General features: G+C 36.8%; 3 protein-coding genes and 1 long non-coding RNA gene across 4 annotated transcripts in view; 1 reads left to right on the top strand and 3 right to left on the bottom strand.

Moving 5' to 3' along the window:
- Positions 1 to 1,303, bottom strand: part of shtn1 (shootin 1) — a 43,871-nt gene extending 42,568 nt beyond the window's left edge. Inside the window, exon 1 of the mRNA XM_077496253.1 lies at positions 1,184 to 1,303. Coding sequence (XP_077352379.1) covers positions 1,184 to 1,238 — 55 coding nt within the window. The 5' untranslated portion in view covers positions 1,239 to 1,303. The remainder of the gene's footprint in view (positions 1 to 1,183) is intronic.
- LOC144001471 (uncharacterized) overlaps positions 1 to 20,409 on the bottom strand; it is a 185,964-nt gene that overhangs the window by 64,653 nt on the left and 100,902 nt on the right. The gene's annotated exons all lie outside the window — the stretch shown is intronic.
- The window catches only part of atp6v1ba (ATPase, H+ transporting, lysosomal, V1 subunit B, member a), a 45,343-nt gene continuing 27,270 nt past the window's right edge, over positions 2,337 to 20,409 (bottom strand). Inside the window, exons 7-14 of the mRNA XM_077495684.1 lie at positions 14,130 to 14,231; positions 11,660 to 11,757; positions 11,401 to 11,524; positions 6,257 to 6,407; positions 5,525 to 5,607; positions 5,324 to 5,428; positions 4,826 to 4,955; positions 2,337 to 3,208 (exon numbers count right to left, since the gene is read on the bottom strand). Coding sequence (XP_077351810.1) covers positions 3,066 to 3,208; positions 4,826 to 4,955; positions 5,324 to 5,428; positions 5,525 to 5,607; positions 6,257 to 6,407; positions 11,401 to 11,524; positions 11,660 to 11,757; positions 14,130 to 14,231 — 936 coding nt within the window. The 3' untranslated portion in view covers positions 2,337 to 3,065. The remainder of the gene's footprint in view (positions 3,209 to 4,825; positions 4,956 to 5,323; positions 5,429 to 5,524; positions 5,608 to 6,256; positions 6,408 to 11,400; positions 11,525 to 11,659; positions 11,758 to 14,129; positions 14,232 to 20,409) is intronic.
- The window catches only part of LOC144001431 (uncharacterized), a 2,162-nt gene continuing 1,238 nt past the window's right edge, over positions 19,486 to 20,409 (top strand). Inside the window, exons 1-2 of the mRNA XM_077495746.1 lie at positions 19,486 to 20,190; positions 20,329 to 20,375. Of these exons, the coding sequence (XP_077351872.1) occupies positions 19,986 to 20,190; positions 20,329 to 20,375 (252 nt within the window). The 5' untranslated portion in view covers positions 19,486 to 19,985. The remainder of the gene's footprint in view (positions 20,191 to 20,328; positions 20,376 to 20,409) is intronic.

Genomic DNA, 20,409 nt, shown 5'->3' with positions numbered 1-20,409 from the left:
TAGGCTACTGTAGCGATTCCATGGGTTTAGCTTCGCTTCGGGGACGTAACTTGAAACTATATGTAAATGGTAATTGTCGCGCTAGAGCCTACTCATCTTTGCTAAGTACAGTTGTAGTCACGTGATCGTTTAGCATGAAAAATGCGCGTCGTTTCTAGGGATGTAACGATAAGGTCAATATCGTGATATCGTGATATTAAAACTGCCACAATATCGTCATCGTCATGTTCACAATATTTAAAAGGAACACATCTGTTAAAAAAAGTCAGGTTGATTTCCATTTGTGCAGTTTTAGCACCCTCTAGTGGCTAGTTTATTAGTGCAATTTAATTTTCTTTAGGGATGTTTTGGCCTTCTATGTTTAAAATCTGTGCTAATTGTCAGATGAAGGGGAACCTAATTTGCTTGTGAAGCGATCAATGTGTAATGGCATTAGCAAGTAAGTGCCTCAATATTGTTATTAGAGATTGTAGGTGGTTTATATGCATTGCTGTTATGTACAAAAGCGCAATATTGTGCTTTTTTTTAGTATGAGCTTTTTTTTTTTCAATATTGTGATCTTTTTTTAAATATCGCCAACCCCCCACAATATCGTGATGAATGCTGTATCGTGACTTTCATATCGTGATATCGTATCGTGATGTTTGGATATCGTTACATCCCTAGTCGTTTCATATGTTGTAACATAAGGTCCTGCTGTTTAACAGACTACAATGTAACACCATTGTAATATATATCAAAAAGGTCTTCTTCGTCTAGTTCAGAAGCCCTTCTAGTGGCGCTTGGGGTTTGAAAATAATTACTTTCAAAGACTTTACATACCCTACAGTGTAGGGTAAGAGAGTTTTTGTGACATTCAGTATGTGTAGGGCCTACACATACTAAATGTCACAAAAACTCTCATTCCAAAGTACAGTAAGCTAGGCTATGTTGTAGGAAAAACTCCCCAAGCGGGTTATTATGGTACGTAAAACGAATCCATTGTACTCGTATAATGACAAAATGCCCACAAATGTGAAGTTTAAAGTAGTATCAGTATACCCAGGATTTAGCAACCTATCAGCATAATGAGTGCAGTACCCCTGCAAGGTGCTACAAATCTCTGTCTCGCTCGCTCTGTTTTTTTTTTTTTTTTTTGTCAAACTCAAACCAATTTACACGTATCGTCTCACAGCAGGCCTACCTTTGTCTGTCAATTCAACAACGGTGTTCATTTTAGCAAACTCTTCGGAATCCATACGTCTATAAAATAATAATAAAATGATTTGCAACAGGAAGTGGACGTGAGACACACCTGTACACTTCCAATCACTGTCCACGCATGAGCGCAGCAGTTCAAAGTACACTCTCTCTTTCTCTCTCTCTCTCTCTCTCTCTCTCACCTCTCTCACACACCTCATGCACACAACACAACTACACAACTGACGACTTTAACAGTATATACCATACTTTTTTTTTTCTTAAAGAAAATGTAATATCAGTTTGTGTGCATATGACTAAATGTGAAGAAATGTTCATTAGTTCAATTCAAAAAGTGAGATACAGTAGATATTCGCAACACAAAGTAAACGAAAACCAATAATTCTCCATTTCAAGGTATTATATTCAATTTCAAATGTTTTTTTTTAATCTATGGAAATTTAAACAGTCTATTAAAGTAATCATTAGTTGAAGCTCTAAGTCACACTATGCTTGATATACAGTATAAATAAACCCAAATACGTACCCATTTATTTTCTGTCGTCTTGTCCATAATTAAAGGGACAACGTGTATTGTATATTTTTTCAATGTTCACTCATGATAAAAATCCACCATTAATTTCACTAATATGCAAAAAATATGTTCTAGCACATCAACATATTTAAAAACATATAGTCTATTAATCGCCAATTACATAGGTTGCGCCGCATCTTACAGGAGGCTGCCATGTTTCACCACCATCTTTCCGCTACTGATACCAGAAGAAGTCCTTTGCAAGCCTACCACCATTTTTTGACTCAACTATGTTTGCTAATTATGGTCTCTCTGAGGCACTGTAGAATGTGTGCTTCAAAATGCACACGCTTCGAACTTAGGAGGTTGCATTCTCTTCGTTCCCCACTGGATGGCATTGAATTCTGCACAGTGTCTCTTTAAAAGTGCTTTTACAGTACAGTTGATATATGCCATGCACAGGGAAATGTATTCCTCGCGGGGAAAAAATAAAGTAAAGGCAGAGAAATTTGTCTTCAACGCAAAAATAGCTGAGGTGATAAAATGCTGTCAGATTAAGCAATTAAAGACGGCTGACAAGAATGTGCTGGAATTCCATAGATCAATAAAGGATGGTGATAAATTGTACTCATAATTTAATTTATTTCAGTTCACAAACTCAACAATTATGATTGCACAACAAAGAATTAGTTTTTGCTTACTACTAGGAATGATCAATTCACTGTTATACTTTTATAATATAAACCAAACAACAGAGCACTAATGTAAACATCCATGATATAGTTCGTAAGGGAGCCCAACAGAGTTAAGTACAGCATGAGTATGGATCATGCTGAGGGCTTTAAGTGTTCAATTGATTGATGAATCAACACTGACCGCAAGGATACCATTTCAGCTTATATCACGTGTAGAACATTCTTCACTGAGAAATGCTTTCTGACGGTCGACAGTACATAATTTAAAAAAATATATAATGAAGAATCCAGCAGTAACACGTGTAATATGGGCTTAACTACAAGTTTACAGATATGATCACATTTCTTTGCAATAAAGAGCAATACAACCACATATATACTTTTCATACACCACATACTTTGGACAGCGAAACACTACAGTACACAGACAAAAAAAAATACTACTGTCATCTTGTGGTGCGGGAAAAGACAATATTAGGTACATGGATATTGTGGGAGGTGACCTTGGGGAAAGGAAGTAAGCTTTGGGATCAGGGGTGCTCAACAACATTCATCTCCATGCCACAAGATAGAGGTTTCTGGCGTCAAAGGGAGGAGGATGCAGGTGACGATACGACGACAAGATGACCAAGAAGCACAATATTCATATTGGTGCCTCAGTGGCGAGCAGCAGACTCCCTGGGATAAAACTCGGCCAATGTGCTCTGAGGAATCCTCTTCAGCAACTCCTTGGGGAAGATTCGGAGCAGCTGCCAGCCGATGTCCAAGGTTTCGTACACCGTCCTATTGTCGTACGGGCCTGACGGACACAGAAAAGTCAAAACGCTTATTATTAGAGCCACACATTCAAACTATACATTTGTTCATCTGGCCAAAAGTGTTCGAAAAGATTCAAATAGGAGGGAAAAAGTGTAGGCAAGCTGATGTGATGCTGTTTATGAATGTATTCATTATTTTAGCCCTATCAATATGAAAAACACTAACATATTTTGCCCTGCGATTGGCTGGCAACCAGTCCAAGGGTGTCCCCCACCTCCTGCCCATAGCCAGCTGGGATAGGTTCCAGCACCCCCTGCGACCCTTGTGAGGAATAAGCGGTCAAGAATTGGATGGAGGGACTAACATATTTTGAGGTGGACTAAAAATTGAGGAGAAATATGGTGCTAAAGTTTTGAAATGTCAGCATAATCAGAGGCCTCACCCCCGCAAGCTAACTGTGCATGTGTGTGGGTTTGTTGTTGTTGTTTTTTGCACACGTATTCAAAAAGATGGATAGCTGTCATGATGACATAATGTGAAACAAAAACATACTAGACTGGATAACTGCACACTTATTGAGACACTTAAATATGTGTCTTGCATTATTGGAGCTTTTTGTGGAGGTCCTGCAGAAATTAGTTCACTGGAGGACCTGCTTCAACAACAGAATATAAACAATACTAGGTGAAGTACACTAACAGTGATCATTGTGAGTGTAGAAGATTAAAGTCGTAACAATTGCCTGTAGAAGGTCCTATGGGATAAAATGATTTGCAGTACAGTGCTCGCCCCACTATTTGAGAAGCAGTGGCTTAGAGGAACATTATTCTTCTAAGACGTTGTTTGCTACATACACCAACATGTGTGGATCCCGCGAGTGAGTGATACCATTTGAACAAAAATGAGATCAGTTGCAAGTCTATCCTCAAATACAATAAAAGCACAAGTGAAACAGAAATGGTGAAATAGAGGATTTTTGTTTTTGGTTGCTGCCTATGACATCCCCTCTTACAACACACTACTATGTCAGTGTCGTTAAGTGACAAGTGTCACAAGTTGGTGTGTTGGAGTAAATAACTTCTATGATGAACAAAGTTCTTGTAAGCACGCAGTTGTCTGTTAATTATTAAACCTAACATGATGGTGAGTTCTAAATAGCCAAAGCTATTGAAGCTAACTGGTATTCACATCCACCTGCTTTTTTTCCCCCATGACGTGATGTCTTGTTTCTATGACTGTCAGTTGAAAAAACAACATTGTACTGCTGAAAAAAAAATTACTGTATCTCTAATGTCCTCAACTTTCATCACAATTAAAAAAAACTCTCCCCTAATGTACAGTATAGTCATACATACAATGCACTATCAATAGGTTTCACAATAAACAGGTGATCATTATCAATAGATTATACATTCGATAGAATGTTCAATAAAAAAATAAATAAAATCTCAAGGCATTCTGTGGGGTGCAGACAGATGCAGTTAGATTTATGCTCCAACTAAAAGTACGCAAGAGGACATTTGGAGCGGAAAAAGTGTATTTTCATTAGCCGAGCACGCCAGGTGTTCGTCTGCAAAACCAAAGAAGAAGCTGTTGAACCAATGATGATGTGTGCATGAACATTATGTTTTTGTAGACCTGCTCCCAAACCCCTTACCCTGGGCAATGAAGTTCTTTTCAAATTTCTGCAGAAACTCAAGGTAGAGCAGATCATCGGAAGTGAGGGCTTCTTCTCCCACAACAGCCTTCATGGCCTGCACATCCTTGCCAATAGCATAGCAGGCATACTAAAAATGGCAGAGTATATTAAAAGCAAATTAACATCTGAGAGGTGGTGGAGGGGAGCTCTGAATATTGCTGTGAAAAACAAATATAACCCATCGGTATTTTGTCAGTTCCTTCTCATGTTCTCATTCAAAGCATTATTACAGTAAAACTATTAATAGGGACTGGAGAGGACCAAGAAAAAGCAATTACACAGTTGTACTAAAATACAGTAAGAGTTGTCTGTTAATTAAATCTGAAGTTAGAACTGAAATGCACAAAAACAAAAAAACAAAAAAAACAAAAACAGAAAAAAATCCTTATTTTCCTTAAGATGAAGCATACCATGCACTTAGAAACGTACTACTGTAAAACAGATTTCATGTATTACCAGCTGGTTTGAGACATCAGCGTGGTCCTTCCTGGTCATACCCTCGCCAATGGCTGACTTCATCAGACGGGACAAAGAGGGCAAAACATTGATGGGAGGATATATCTGCAAGACAAACGTATTTGGAACAGGAATGAAAGACAATTTTAATGATAGATTTAAAAGACTTGACATCAGCTAACTTTTTATAGGGCACCCTACCTGACGGTTGTGCAGCTGCCTGTCCACGTACACCTGACCCTCAGTAATGTATCCCGTCAGATCAGGAATTGGATGCGTGATGTCTTTCAGAGGGGAAAATATTGGAACATTAAAAAACAAATTGTTTTATATGTTTGAACGATGGAAGAAATTAAAGGCAACTAGCTAATTAAGATGTAAAAAATGGTTATAAAATTATTTCAGACCAAGGATTTCAACAAAGCCAAACATAGAAGACAAAAATGCATAATTCATCTTTCTAGTGCCCATTTCTACAACCTTCACTCGAAATCAAGCTGCTGAGAACTGCGAGGAAACCAGCAGTGCTCAGTAAAGGTTAACACACTCACTCGCCTTTAATGCTGTAATGGGGAAATACTCTTCAACCAGGTGTGAGTGTGCGCTACATACTGCAGTTGCTATGGTAACTTCAGGCATCAGAATTTTTTCTTTTTTTTTGTAAGCCTATTTCTACTGTTTACAATTCTTTACGCGGTGACAGATCCGTGTTTAATTTCCAAATTGAGTCCCCAGGTGACATATACTTTATAGACAAAATCACTGTGGCCAGCAAGGCTCTTGTATGAAAAAAAAAAAAAAAAAAAAAAAATGATAAAATAAAATTATCGTTTGACAATCTCAGTCAAGTAGATGGAATGAACAGGAAGGAGCGTTCCAGTGCTTTTGTCAATAAAGAATATGGAAAAGCTTTTGTGGGACTGCAACTCTTACCGTCATTTGGCATGGTGAGAATGGGGATCTGCGTGATGGAGCCATTCCTGCCCTCCACTCGTCCGGCGCGTTCGTAGATGGTGGCCAAGTCGGTGTACATGTACCCGGGGAAGCCTCGACGCCCAGGCACCTCTTCTCTGGCAGCAGACACCTGAAGAGAGTGAGAGGGCCACACAAAAAAAAACATTTGGCAACACTCCAAATCTCACACCAACAGATTTTCGTCACAAGGACAGAAAAGCACATTTGAATGTCATAAGGAAATTCTCAAGATGACTCTCGTGTCAGTAAGACTCCAGGATGAATTACTAAATATCATGCAGTAGGGATGTAACGATAAGGGCAATATCGTGATATTAAAACTGCCACAATATCGTCGTCGTCATGTTCACAATATTTAGAAGGACCACATCTGTTAAGAAAATCAGGTTGATTTCCATTTGTGCAGTTCTAGCACCCTCTAGTGGCTAGTTTATTAGTGCAATTTAATTTTCATTAGGGATGTTTTGGCCTTCTATGTTTAAAATCTATGCTAATTGTCAGATGAAGGGGAACCTAATTTGTTTGTGAAGCGATCAATGTGTGCTTGCATTAGCAAGTAAGTGCCTTAATATTGTTATTAGAGATTGTAGGTGGTTTATATGCATTGCTGTTATGTACAAAAGCACAATATTGTGCTTTTTTTTGTATGAGCTCTTTTTTTTTTTTTTTTTTACAATATTGTGATCTTTTTTTCAATATCGCCAACCCCCCTCCACAATATCGTGATAATTATCGTATCTTGACCTTCATATCATATCGTGATGTTTGGATATCGTTACATCCCTATCATGCGGGTTGCATTCAAATAAAAGTTTGCCTCTTTTAGTTAGGTTGAGATTTTTGGACAATTCTATTTTGGATCAAAAGACATACTGCACATTTGTCTAATACAAAGACATCAGTCCAACAAATGTTAGTGAATGTTACACCTAATGTTATACCTGTATGCTTGGCTGCGCATACAAGCTATTGCGTACACACACCGCATTTATTGTATTATTAGCAGATGCTACTGTAATTAGCATAAAGCTGAAATAATTAAAGGTTCATATCAACATGAAATTGACTAGAAAAAACACACAAACGACAACCTAGTACACTGAAAATGTGTGTATTCCCCATTTCACTTTCACTTGTTAATTGGACATTTATGTATGGTATCAACTAGAGATGTAACGATACCGGCAATATTGTGATATCGTGATATTAAAACTACCACAATCTCGTCGTTGTCATGTTCACAATATTTAAAAGCTACAATCTGTTAAAAAAAAAAAAAGTCAGGTTGATGTCCATTTGTGCAGTTCTAGCATCCTCTGGTGGCTATTTTTTTCGTGCAGCTTAATTTTCATTAGGTATGTTTTGGCCCTTCTATGTTTAAAATACACTAATTGTCAGACGAAGGGGATTGTAATATGCTTGTGAAGCAACTCAATACGTGGAGGAACTTGATGTGGGCTTGCGTTAGTGAGTAAGTGCCTCAATATTGTTATTAGAGATTGGAGGTAGTATATTTATTTCTGTTATGTACAAAAGCACAATATTGTGATTTTTTTTGTATGAGCTCTTTTTTTTTTTACAATATTGTGATCTTTTTTAAATATCGCCAACCTCCCCACAATATCGTCATAATTATCGTATCGTGAGCTTCATATTGTGATAATATCGTTACATCCCTAGTATCAACAGAGATTTGTCAACAGAGAACCATCAGTCCATGTATGACTGTTGTGGAAAATATGCAATCACCAAGTTGTTTGATTCTTGTTGACAGATAACAGAAACCGCTGTTAACATGTTTCCTTCCCCTTCTTTGTTATTAAAAGCCAAGTTGCACATTGTTGTGCTGGAGTGAGGCAGTTAATACCGAGGTGGAACGACACATCCACTAAGGGAAAATAAACAGATTTCAAGAGTGCCATATTTTCATTGTTTTTTAAAATGTTCATCTTAAACTTAAGAGGTGATGAGGTGAGGACAGTCGATAGTTAACGGCAAAAAAAAACAAAAAATTCAGAAACTATTGTGGGATATATATTAGTACAACTATGAATCCATAAAGTAGGAAAATTGGAACATTAAGTATCCCTTTTTATTTTCAAACATTTGACCTTAACAGCTGAAGTTTACAAGTTTATTTCTACATACCGCTTTCTCCCGTTAACCCTCTTTTTCTTTCCTTTGCTTGTTCTTGCAAGTCAGATCCTTGCTACTCACCATTTTGTATCCCCGTCGTAATCCTTTAATGTTGTGCAGTTTGCTTTTCAATACACTGGCAGCACAATTCCAGGTTTTAATGGTGCATTTGTGATTACCTCAACCTTGACCCATGCAGTCTGTGCTCAGTTAAGAGTTGAATTGCTTGATGTGTAGTTCTGAACATACAAAGAGCCTTGAGGAAAATAACACATTCCTATTCAGGCATGTAAAGGTTGCGTCTTCAATTGACACAAGTATTTAGCCCTCATCCCCAACATCAACCTTTGACTCCAAGGATAAATGGCTTGGATTTATTTTCGCCTTTGCTCTGAATTCACTTGACTTTGGAACAAAACAAGTTTAAGTAATTTTTTTGGTCATTTTTTTCGAGGTCTTCCAAAAGAATGGCAACATTTGTCCCCACCACCTCTTATTTGCCTCTTTGAAAAATTGCCATCACTTGACTCTGCAATAGTAAGTGTAGTGTAGACTTTCAGCTATTATTTGAGATCATTTTGTTTAACTTCAGCCAGTCATTGGCTGCACATTCTTTTCTAGTTAAAAATGAAACTTTTTTTTTTTTTTTTTTTTTTTTTTTTTTAATTAAACCATCATGTCAATTTCTTTCTGAATTCAAAACAATAGTTTCCATTTACTGCATTTGTATCCATCCATCCATTTTATAGACTGCTTATCCTCATCAGGTTCACAGGCGTGCTGGACCATATTTGAATGTTTATACTCATTTAACAGTCTGGTGACAAAAATAATAATAAAGTCAAATACCATTGTTGAGCTATGAACTTTTTGGCACACCCTTGTACATATGAAATGACTCACAAATGGCCTCTTATAGCCGAAGCCAGAGGGCAGCAATCTTATGTTGCCACTCTTACTGAAAACTTATGTTTAGTTTTTGCTGAAAACATTTATCAGTGTGCAATTTACACCAGGATACCTCTATAGAGTAATGAGAGCTTCTCAAAGAAAAAAATTCAGTGTTTGCAGCGATCACACAGAGTATGTTATCTTAGTATCATGAATCTTACAGAGGTTAGGCTGAAATTTCCGGGCATATTTTTACCTGATAAGCTTTGCTTTCATTTCATTTTCCATGGTTCTGACATGTTGCACACAAATCTTTGAGTAGCACTTAAAGATATACCTTATAGATGAAAATGTATATAATAACACACTTACCGATGAAATGTGTATGCAGTGCTTCTCCCAACTTTTGAGGTACAACCGTATGCCACACACCGTGGCTATTTTATTGTTGACAAAACCTATACTTTGTGTATTGAAAATGGCTTGCTCTCTTTGTGATGCAATATTAATGGTTGAATAAACATGCCGTTTTGGAAATCTCCTGAAAAGTGACAATTTCGGTGGTACAAGGTGTTGGCCAGTATTCAATATTAATATCAATCTATCAATATATAATATTCAAGTTAGGCATGCTTAGCAAGTGGCAACGCAAGATGGCTGATGTTTGTAACAAACCAATCAGTGTCAAAATCACTATTATGAATTTATGAGACAAAAACATAGTTTGCACTACCTATTATATATCCATGGTCTAGGCAGCTAGCTAGTGTACTAAGTAGCATGCAAGCTAACCCATTCAGCATTCAGGACAGTCTTTCCGATAGGACTATTTAGTTTCCATTATTTTACAACACCTAAGTGTGCAGTAAAAACCAAACGAGATTCAGTCATTGGCCAAATGCAACAAGAGACTTTACTGACAGTAAGCCATTTGAAACTTAAACAAATAACTTTCGTAGTTGGAACAAAGCATCTGCTGATTGTTAAGTTTTCGCATAATCACATATCAGGCTTTATAAAATGCTCTGGATATTGTATGATGTTGATAAAGTCTTCTCAGTTTACTATTTAGATCAATTTTCGATTTATTTTACGGGAAATGCGTATCAATTGTCACCCATTCCAGGTTGGCTATAAAAATAAGCCATACAGTTGAAAGAATGAAGGGGGGGGGAGAAAAAACAAAAAACAAAAAAACAAAAACAAACTTACAGTCCTTGCAGTTTATCAGACCCTAAAAACATTTGATTTTGAAAAGTGACTGGATTCTCTTTAGATTCAACCATCTATGACGGACTCTTGACACGTCAAGATGCTATTTGTCTTGGTCACTAACTCTAAAACGCTACCACAAAAATGACTTAATAAAACCCGATGTACAGTATTTGGAAAGTTTCTTTGCAGCGGCAAAAAGGCCCAGCGAGACTACATAAGAGCCTATGACCAAGAAGAAAAAGAAATTCGCAGGAGACCTACTTGAAATCTGGCTTTATGGCGACGGGTGATTCACACGCACGAGGCCCGCTCATCACTATATGTGGCGAGTGTTATGGCGAGTTATTCATGGCCTTGTATTTCTTGTGTGGTGCCTTGTTGGCACATTTCAGGAGTAATAATATAGTTACATTAAAACACGGCTTCATGTTTGTTCTACTGAAAAGACCACTCTTATGGCATCATTCATGATAAGCGTTACCATAGTGACCATATTAAAGCAGTTACACTTTGTGCTTCTAATACAGCTATGAAAATATACAGTGGAATTGTGTTTGTTGCTGTAGCATTTTAATAATCACCAGTAATGGTATTTGATTGACATTTAACAGTTGAGAGGGGCCTGGTTTCAGCGCATTCAGGACACACTCAGAACATTTGAGACAAGAGCTTGATTTTTCATAATGTTCATGCATCATTTTATATACATAGTGATATTTTTAAATTGTTCAAAATTGTTGCTGAGGTATGTCAAAGTTACAAGAAGCTCTACAGTGTCTAACTGCATTAAAGAATGAATTAAAAATACAAATTCAGCAGGATAAATTTTGGATACTAGCAAGCTGGCGGAGATGTGTTACCTCTCTTAGAGCCTCAGCATAGGAACTCATGTCGGTGAGGATGACCAGGACATGTTTCTCACACTGGTAGGCCAGATATTCTGCAGTGGTCAATGCCAGGCGAGGTGTAATGATACGTTCAATCCTAAATGGTAACAGAAAGGGGGGAAAAAGGAAAAAGAGCCATTATTGTGTCGTTTCACTGTAGAAATCACGGCTACTGTGCAGCTAGTATATGAAGCTAGTAAATGAAACCCAATCATGTCAGACTGAATCTTACGTGGGATCATTGGCCAGGTTCAAGAAAAGGCAAACATTATCCATCGAGCCATTTTCTTCAAAATCAGACTTGAAGAAACGAGCAGTTTCCATGTTGACCTGGGGGAGAAAAGGATAAACATGATGTCAGTGACATGCCAAAACTGGTATCGCTGGTGATCCTTTTACCTCCAAAATATTCACTTTTCAGGAGATCCCAAATACACCATGTTTCTTCAGTCATTAACATTGCATCGACAGAGAAAAAGGCATTTTCAACACTTTAGATTGGGCAATAATTTGTTTAAAAAACAACAACAACAACAACAACAACAACAACAAAAAACACCCATACTGACCAATAGATTTGCTAAAAATATATTAAATTTGTATTTTCATTTGATATGAAATCTGTGACATAGGAGGTTCCGGTCTGATGCAAGAGATAAGCAAATACTGTATCTAAATTTGCTTTACTTTGTTTGCTAATTGTTTTTTGCTATATCGATTTGTCCTGTTCATTTTGGAGAAAATCTATGCCAAGATTGCAAATTTTCTTGACTTTTTATTAAAAATTGTAAAAATCCCCCTCCCACCAAATCCTTTCTTCACATAAATTTAACAATAGTAGAATACTTCAACACTTGTTAGGTCATATTAATTTTTGTTTAAAAAAGAAAAATTGTCAAATGCAGGGGTTATTGTTTATATGTAATAATACAGCACAATGAGGTGATTACACATGTCTATTAGAGGTGTAAAAAAAAAAAAAATACTTAAAGTGGAAATCAGTTCATCATTTTCCGAACCGCTTACTTCTCACAAGGATCGCGTTTTGGTTTAAAAATTGCATCGAATCAAATCTTTCAACTTTAAGATATATCGAGAGATATGTATTGCATCTTCTTTTATTGTAGAGATATTATCTTTAAAGACAATTCCGCATTTACAGTACTACAAAGTTCATTCATATGTACTGTACGTGTATTGACAACAAGAAACTCATTGCATCATACCGTCTCCAACTGTACTGTACCATATTGAATTGAATCATAATCCCACTGAATCAAACTGAATAGTTCCACTTTAAAATCCAACCGTGCTATGCATCAAATCATCTGATATTATAGAGATGTACACCCCTAATTTATGATTTTGACAGTCCTGTGATAAAATGAGTCTTCCTCTGCTTTAATCCTTTACAACAAAATGCAGAAAAGAGGATATTAAAAAAAATAAAAAAATAAAAAATAAAAATAAAAAAATAAAATAAAGTATGTTCCAGATGTGTGCAAAAATAAACTTCCATTTTCAACGTACAAGTGAAAACATTAAACAGGTGGTGACAAATATATTTTTAATTATGTTTTGAATCATGAAAAAATATGTTCTGTTTAATATTTTGTATGGACATAGACTTGTACTGGTAATTTAAAATGCATATAACCCCATCTAATTTGGGTTAGTGAACTCCTTTAAAATGACGAAAAATAAAACCCCTAATCCCTATTTGAGAAACAAACTGACAGCTATAAGAAATTAACATTTAAAACATTGTATTTGTAATTGCAGTTATGATTTAGAAAGTAACAGTAAATTGCTCAGATAACGTCAATTTATGTCTCATAACAATGTACTGGATTTATTCAAGAATATCAATAAACAAATACCGGTAATCACATTACAAAAAGTATTAATAAGTTAATAATCTGCAGCACATTTGGTGCCCTTATTTACATGCTTAATGATAGGCAAAGTAACATTTTTAGGTGCATTATGACTAAACGGCAGGGTTTTCTTAACTGTAATTCATCCACCCAGTGCGTTAAGTCAGGAAAAGTGTGACATGTCACATTTCAGACAACATGGAAATATTTTAGCAATAAGATTTAATAAGATGTTCTGTAGTATATGTAGAATTTCTCAGCCCAGCCTCCCTGCCCAAAGTGGAAAAAATAAATAATAATAATAATAATAATAATAATAATAATAATAATAAAAAAAAATATATATATATATATATATATATATATATATATATATATATATATATATATATATATATATATATATATTTATATTTGTGATGTTATTTGCAAACTCTCCTGGTGTAAGCATCCCAACAGGATGTGACTTAGTGAAGTGGGGGTTGGAAGTATTCAGCAAGTGAAGCAAATTGGGAGTTTGGTAAAGGTCAACCTGTCACAAAAGGAAGGCAGGAGGGGCAGCTGAAGGGGAGAGAATTTGATACTGCCAGGATGACAGTGTTAAGGGTCTCTTGAATTAGTAACCTCTACATGGCAGGAGGATATGCTCAGAGGTGCAGAAGTAACAAGAACGACTTAAAGGTTAAATCACCTAATGAATAAAAGACTGAAAGCAGGGTGGGAGAAAGGAGATTGGCTGTCATGCCAATGTTAAGAGGTGGATTAGCACCACAGATGTGCATGATAGAAAACATGTTGGCTGGATGCTTTCATTTTCCTGCTTACCCCCATGGCTGCAAACACAATGGCAAAGTTTTCCGAGCTGTAGTCCATCACATCCTTGGACTTCTGCACCAAGCCAGCTTGCCGACAGATCTGGGCTGCAATCTTAAGAGAGAAAGTAAAAGCATTTATAGTATCACAAATAATAATAGAAAAAAATATTTGTAAAAACAAAACTACAATTCACGTACAAAGCTTACAGTACTCGAATATTGTGTATTGATGAACTAAATAGCAGATGGTGATCAGATGTTCACTCCTACATTTTGACATCCATTCTATCAGGCAGAATAACCCTAAGCCTATTATTACAGTTTAGTTGCATTGCATTATTTCAAGCTGTTTTCTCTTCTACCAGTTCAACACTAAGTTGCAGTTTTGTTGTTTTTTTTTAAATCATGTACATCTACAAATCTATACAATGAAAAACATGATGTAGTGCTGTCAAAGTTAAAGTGTTAACTAATTAATTAATCACAAAAAATTATCGCATGAATCATGTATTAACGCAGATTAATTGCACCAATAATTTTGACTGCAGATGATCCTTTAGCTTGACAGAGGATGGCTACGTTAAAGGTAGCACAGGTTGTGTTTGAACAATAAACGTAACATGCATTAAAGTGAAGCATTTCATAAATGTTTGCATGTGTCATAATATTAGTTCATGTCAAACTACTGGGGTCATTTTTTCCCACTTTAAATTACGCAAGTAACTAACTGATTAGAAAAAGAGGAGGATGAGACGTCCTCTTAACATTAAATGCCGAAAAATTTAACACATAAGAGGTGCATTTTAAGTTTGGCGGGCAAAAAATGTTGATAAAAAGCCTTTTTAAATTAAGCGATTAATCAAAATTTTAAGATGTGAATAATCTGATTAAAAAATTTAATCGTTTGACAGCTCTAAATAAATGTAAAACCAATTATACAAAGATTTCACAGACAATATTTTGTCAGCTCTTTTTCCGCGAGGCATTCTGCAAAAATCAAGTAGTTAGAAATCTCGAGCGAGTGCAGGGGCAAGTACAGACGCGTCCTTCCTCAACAGATGCGTCCTTGACTAAACTTGACTAAACTAAATAGAGATAGACCGATAATCGGTCGGGCCGATAATCGGGGCCGATATTTGACATATTGGTACATATCGGTATCGGTCTGTTTTATTAATCTGACGGCCGATATGAGCGATCCATTTAAAACTCCGTCTTTTCGCTTCGAATGCAGCCCAGAGCGTCTCTGTCTGTTATGGAGTCCAACTCCAGCAATGTAACGCCCATAGCAGCATTTGATTGGTTAGCCGTGCAAGAGCCAGAACCAATCAGTAGTGTATGCCTGTATCACAGTAGCCGGTCACACACGCACCCACGGACACAACGCGACAGACACATGCTTCGAAGGTAAGTTAAAAGAGAAGAGACTCCGCTGAACTTTTCACCATGATAAGCTAAACACATTGAATTATGTTGTGTATTAAATGCACTATATGAATGGAGCTGCATTGCCTTGCATTGAATCCCCGCTAGCTAACAGTGGTGTGTTCAGCTTAGCATGTAGGCTAACACCCAGTAGCTAATTCGCTACTTGAACTACTCGGGGAGGGAATCACACACATTTTCACTTAATTAAGTAAATAATGTTTGTTAGAAAGTTTCCAAATATTAACAGTTGTCATTATTATATTGTCTAGTTCCATGTTAAGAGTAGAGTAATGTCATTATATTTACCTCTCGTGACGCACACATTGCATTCTGTGGTCACGTCCACTACTTGTTGCATAGCGGTTATTATGCAGTGAGATGCCACAGTGACACTAAATAGCGTTTAGTTACTTTATATTGTGTTTATTTGTCGCACTGGTTTGCCATTGTGTGCCTTAAGCTTCGACGTCGATTTGATTGACAGCTCGTTGTGCATCTCGTTAAAGTCCGCTCCGTAACTAATTAAGTGTCTCAAACACCGTTTAACTACACGAACATGTTCTCTTCCGTATGTTTGGCATTAGTAGAGAAGTGCACTAAAGTATAGTGTGCTTATTTGCTTGTTTTGTCTCTCTTTTCACGTCATGTCTGCTGTGAGTTGGGACATTATGCTCTCAATGGATGCCACTAATATGTAACATCTACAGCCGTAGTCGGCTGCAATTAATGTTCAGTGATGTAATTTCGTTACGTGCCTCATACTTTGAATAATGAGCTCATGTTTGGTGTGTTGTATAACTTTCTCGTGTGTTAGTAACTATTCATGTGGACAGCTAAGACAGTGCTTGTTAATGTGAATTAGCAATGTTGCAGCCCAGTTATTATTTAGACAAGTACATCTGTGCCATTAAGTGATACAGTACAGTACAGTAGTGAGAGAATAGTGGGCCCATATACACACACGTGTCTATAAGTGTAAAACACATTAAACAGCAGAAAGTGGCAGCGGTCCACCGCAACAATGTCTGTTTAACCAAGTTATTCTTACTATTATTATAACCACGTTATTTTACTCTACCTTTTTCTGCGTTGATTGGGGCATCCTAAGTGGCAGTAAACTACATGATGAAGTGTCTTTTGACAGTTCTCTTGTAGAGAGGAGTAGCATGATATTGCTGTTCTCGATTTAAGATCCTCAGCTTATCAAAACTGTCTATATGGTAACAATAACAATAATTATAATAAGGTCTACAAGAACTGTATGGTGTTCAGGGATGAATAGTTTTTCTCATGGAATTTTTTTAATTTTTTTTTTTGCTGTAGTAATAAGTAATGCCACAGCTGATGCACATTTTGAATGACAGGGTTCCTCCTATTACTTCAAAATATAAAAATATAACATTTATAGAATAAAACTACAAGTATCCCAAATGCTATAAAAGGTAATGTCACATTGGCCCCCACATTTAACTCCCCCCGCCACCAACGTCTTATTGCAGATAGAAGGATGGAAAATGAAAAGTGCAGTGTGAGAATCCATTGTAAAGAAGGGTTAGGGTTTGCATTATTCAAAAATTTGGTGCCAACATTTTAACTTTTACTGCAAATGAATATCGGCTTCAAATATCGGTTATCTGCCTCCTTGACTACCGATAATCGGAATCGGTATCGGCCCTGAAAAAAGCATATCGGTCTATCTCTAAAACTAAACTTGACTAAACTCCATCAATTCATTTCATTTTAAAGTTTTTAGTTGTATGAATATTGGATTAGTGTGATCTCTGTATCCACAACCGAAAACGACATGAATAGCACGTTTCTGTAAAAGAAAGATGGGTTCGGTGCAGGTTTTGGCTGCACACCCCCACAATTCAATGCAAAAACCATCAATGAATTATACAACAATAAGAAAGCATTCTTATTCAATGATTCTTTAACCTTGTGTAACACAGCTACGGTTTGGGATACCTTATATTTAACATATTCTATATGCGCTTTCCATGATAATTCCATGATGATTCCATTGGTTCTTTCTATTCTATCTTGCACAGTCAGTGTTGCTTCAACATCTATATTTCTACAGCCAAAAATCATAAATCTGGTTTTACTAATATTTATAGACAGTCTGTTGGCGTAAAACCACTTAATAATATTCTTAAACTCTTTCTATATTACTTGTAATACATTCTATATATTTTTCCTGGCATAAAATAAAGTGGTGTTATCTGCAATCAAAATACATTTTAACATTTTCAAAATAGCTGTAATATTCACATAAAGGAGAAAAAGTACTGTACCCAGAATTGATCCCTGGGGCACCCCGCAAGTTACATAGCTGTGTTTAGATTAGCTGTTTTTCGACCAACAAGCCCAGGAATTTTGAGTTCTGGGTAAAGAGAGTTCTTGGTTGTAAAGGTTCAGCAGGGAATTTAGAATTGTGTTTCCACAGCATCTTCGCGTTCTCGGTAATTAATTCAAATGAGTTTGATTGAGTCCAGCCGATATAAAAACAACGCCCCCAAATTTGACCAATCAGCCGTGGCCATTGCAGCCCGCCCCCTCAAAGTTCCTGCCTGGCTCAGCAAGACCCTGCTGCTGAGATAGTACTTGGATATGACCCCTGGGGAATTTAATTACCCTGGTAATTGTTGTTGGTGGAAAAACGTCCAAACTGAATTTTACCAAAGTAAACTGAAAAGTTCTCCAAAAGTTCCGGCGGTGGAAAAACGCCTATTGTCTATTAATGAATTCAACATATTGTTTGCCATTTTTTTTTTTTAATAACTGGTAACCAATTAATGGGCAACACTGCACATTATACCATATTCCAACGCACACAAATAGCCTATTTTGTGAAAATTAGTATTACTACCAGATATTTTGTATGCTATTTTTACTCTTAACTCATTCTCTTTCAATCCCCACGATATTATGTTCAATAATTATAAACCAAATCTGCCATATGACAGAATAGACTCTCTCCTTTCTGCCTTGCCCTGTTCTTTTTATAATCGACAAAATCCAGCCATTACTCCCATGGACTCTCAAACTGTGTTTATTTTGTAAAAAAATGGGTAAAATATGTCATCTACTGGTGGTTGGGTATTACATTTTTTTCATAGTTTGACATTTACATACAGTGGAGCATAATCAGATTTTCCCCCATCTAGCACCGTTGGAAAAAAAATGTAATGAACATGTATACTTGTCAAAAGCAGTGAAAGATTAATAGCTGTGTTTTATTTAATTTGATCTTTAATTAATTTGATTGTCTTAAATAGATTCAAAACAGTGCTAGCTTAATAGAAGGATATGGAATACTTGTATTGTGCAACAATTTTCAGCCATATTGCCATCCCTATTTAGTACATTATGTTTAAAAAGGCATTAATTTAATCTTTATATTGACCAGTTAATTTGACTTTCATAGCTACATTGATCTCTTAAATATGATATGTTTAAATAAAATTAATTAAATTCAACCTTTTTTTCCCCTGACGGTCTTTTATTTATAGTGAGAAAAAAGCCCATGTAAATATCAAGGTTAATGCCTGACAACTAATGTACCTATTAGAAATTAATGGCGTGAGGTGTGAATAGAAGCACAGCGGAGGACTGTTTTTGCAAAGTCCACTAATCCCTGCTAATGTTTGGTTCTGAGTTTGGATCCCAAAAACGCAGACACAAATAAGATTTTAACGTTTTATTCACACAACTTAACTAAACGAAAAACAACGAGGATCTCGACACAACGAGACTAAACGAGGAACAACAAGAATCGCAAGACATTAAGATAACTTGGGCTGTGGAAGTACACCGAGGAACAGAGTAAATAATCCGACAAACACACACTTCTCGGTTTGGCTTAAATAGACAGTGAAATGATCGGATTGGCGGTGGCTAGACATGTAGGTAACAGGACTGACATGGACTTATCTGATTGGCTGTTGACCAAAAAAAAAAAAAAAAAAAAAAAAAAAAAAGAGATCAAAGATTCTTGACATCACATAGCTCATGATATCACGTAACTTAACTCTTTGACCGCCATAAACGTTTAAAAACGTTCAGTATAATCCTAGGATAGGCCGCCATAGACGTCAATTGACGTCTACTATGTTTTTTTATGGAAACAGGTGGAGGAAAGCCTTGGGCAGCTGTGCTCCAAGTATCAAGCCGATCGGGTTACTATAATGAGTATTCCTGGCCACTAGATGGCTGTGATGAGTCTTTTGGACAAGATCGGGTAGGAGACATCAGTAGAAGGAAAGAGGCTGAGCTAGAGTGTTGAGGGGGAGAGAATGGCTAACTTGGCTAAGGGAGTCAAAAAGGCTACAGATGGCAATCAGCTCACGCTTGATCCTTATTTTCAAAGCTCAAAAGCATCGACCAGTGCTCAAGAGCACAGTGATGACGGGGTTAAGTCATAGTTGAAGCGGTGATGCGGCCGTTTCGACCACGTCCTAAGGCCCCACCGGCTAGCGATGCTAATAACGTCCTAAGGCCCCACCGGCTAGCGATGCTAACACCGGAGAAAAGTGGTGCACAACCGAGCACGTCTGCACAGATGACGTTTCATCGGACGATGACGACTACTATGGGTCCGATGCAAGACAGTCTTGGACAGTCTTCCAAAGAACGTGAAGGTAAGCTCTAACATGCTAAGAGATTGTAGTAAGATTACTTTCCTAACTTTTCGGGCGATCTGCTAGCAGTGTGTATAAATGTGCTGATATACACTAAAACATCTATTACCTATACAAACGTGAATGTATATTTTATAGATCGTGCTCACAGTAAGGTCCGACCGCTGGTTCTACGACAAAGAAAGGTAAAAAAACCCCAAAAAACAACGTTTTCAATAC

This window comes from Festucalex cinctus, chromosome 14 (assembly GCF_051991245.1).
Source record: "Festucalex cinctus isolate MCC-2025b chromosome 14, RoL_Fcin_1.0, whole genome shotgun sequence".
Lineage (NCBI taxonomy): Eukaryota > Metazoa > Chordata > Actinopteri > Syngnathiformes > Syngnathidae > Festucalex > Festucalex cinctus.
This window is presented reverse-complemented; position numbering and strand designations above follow the sequence as displayed.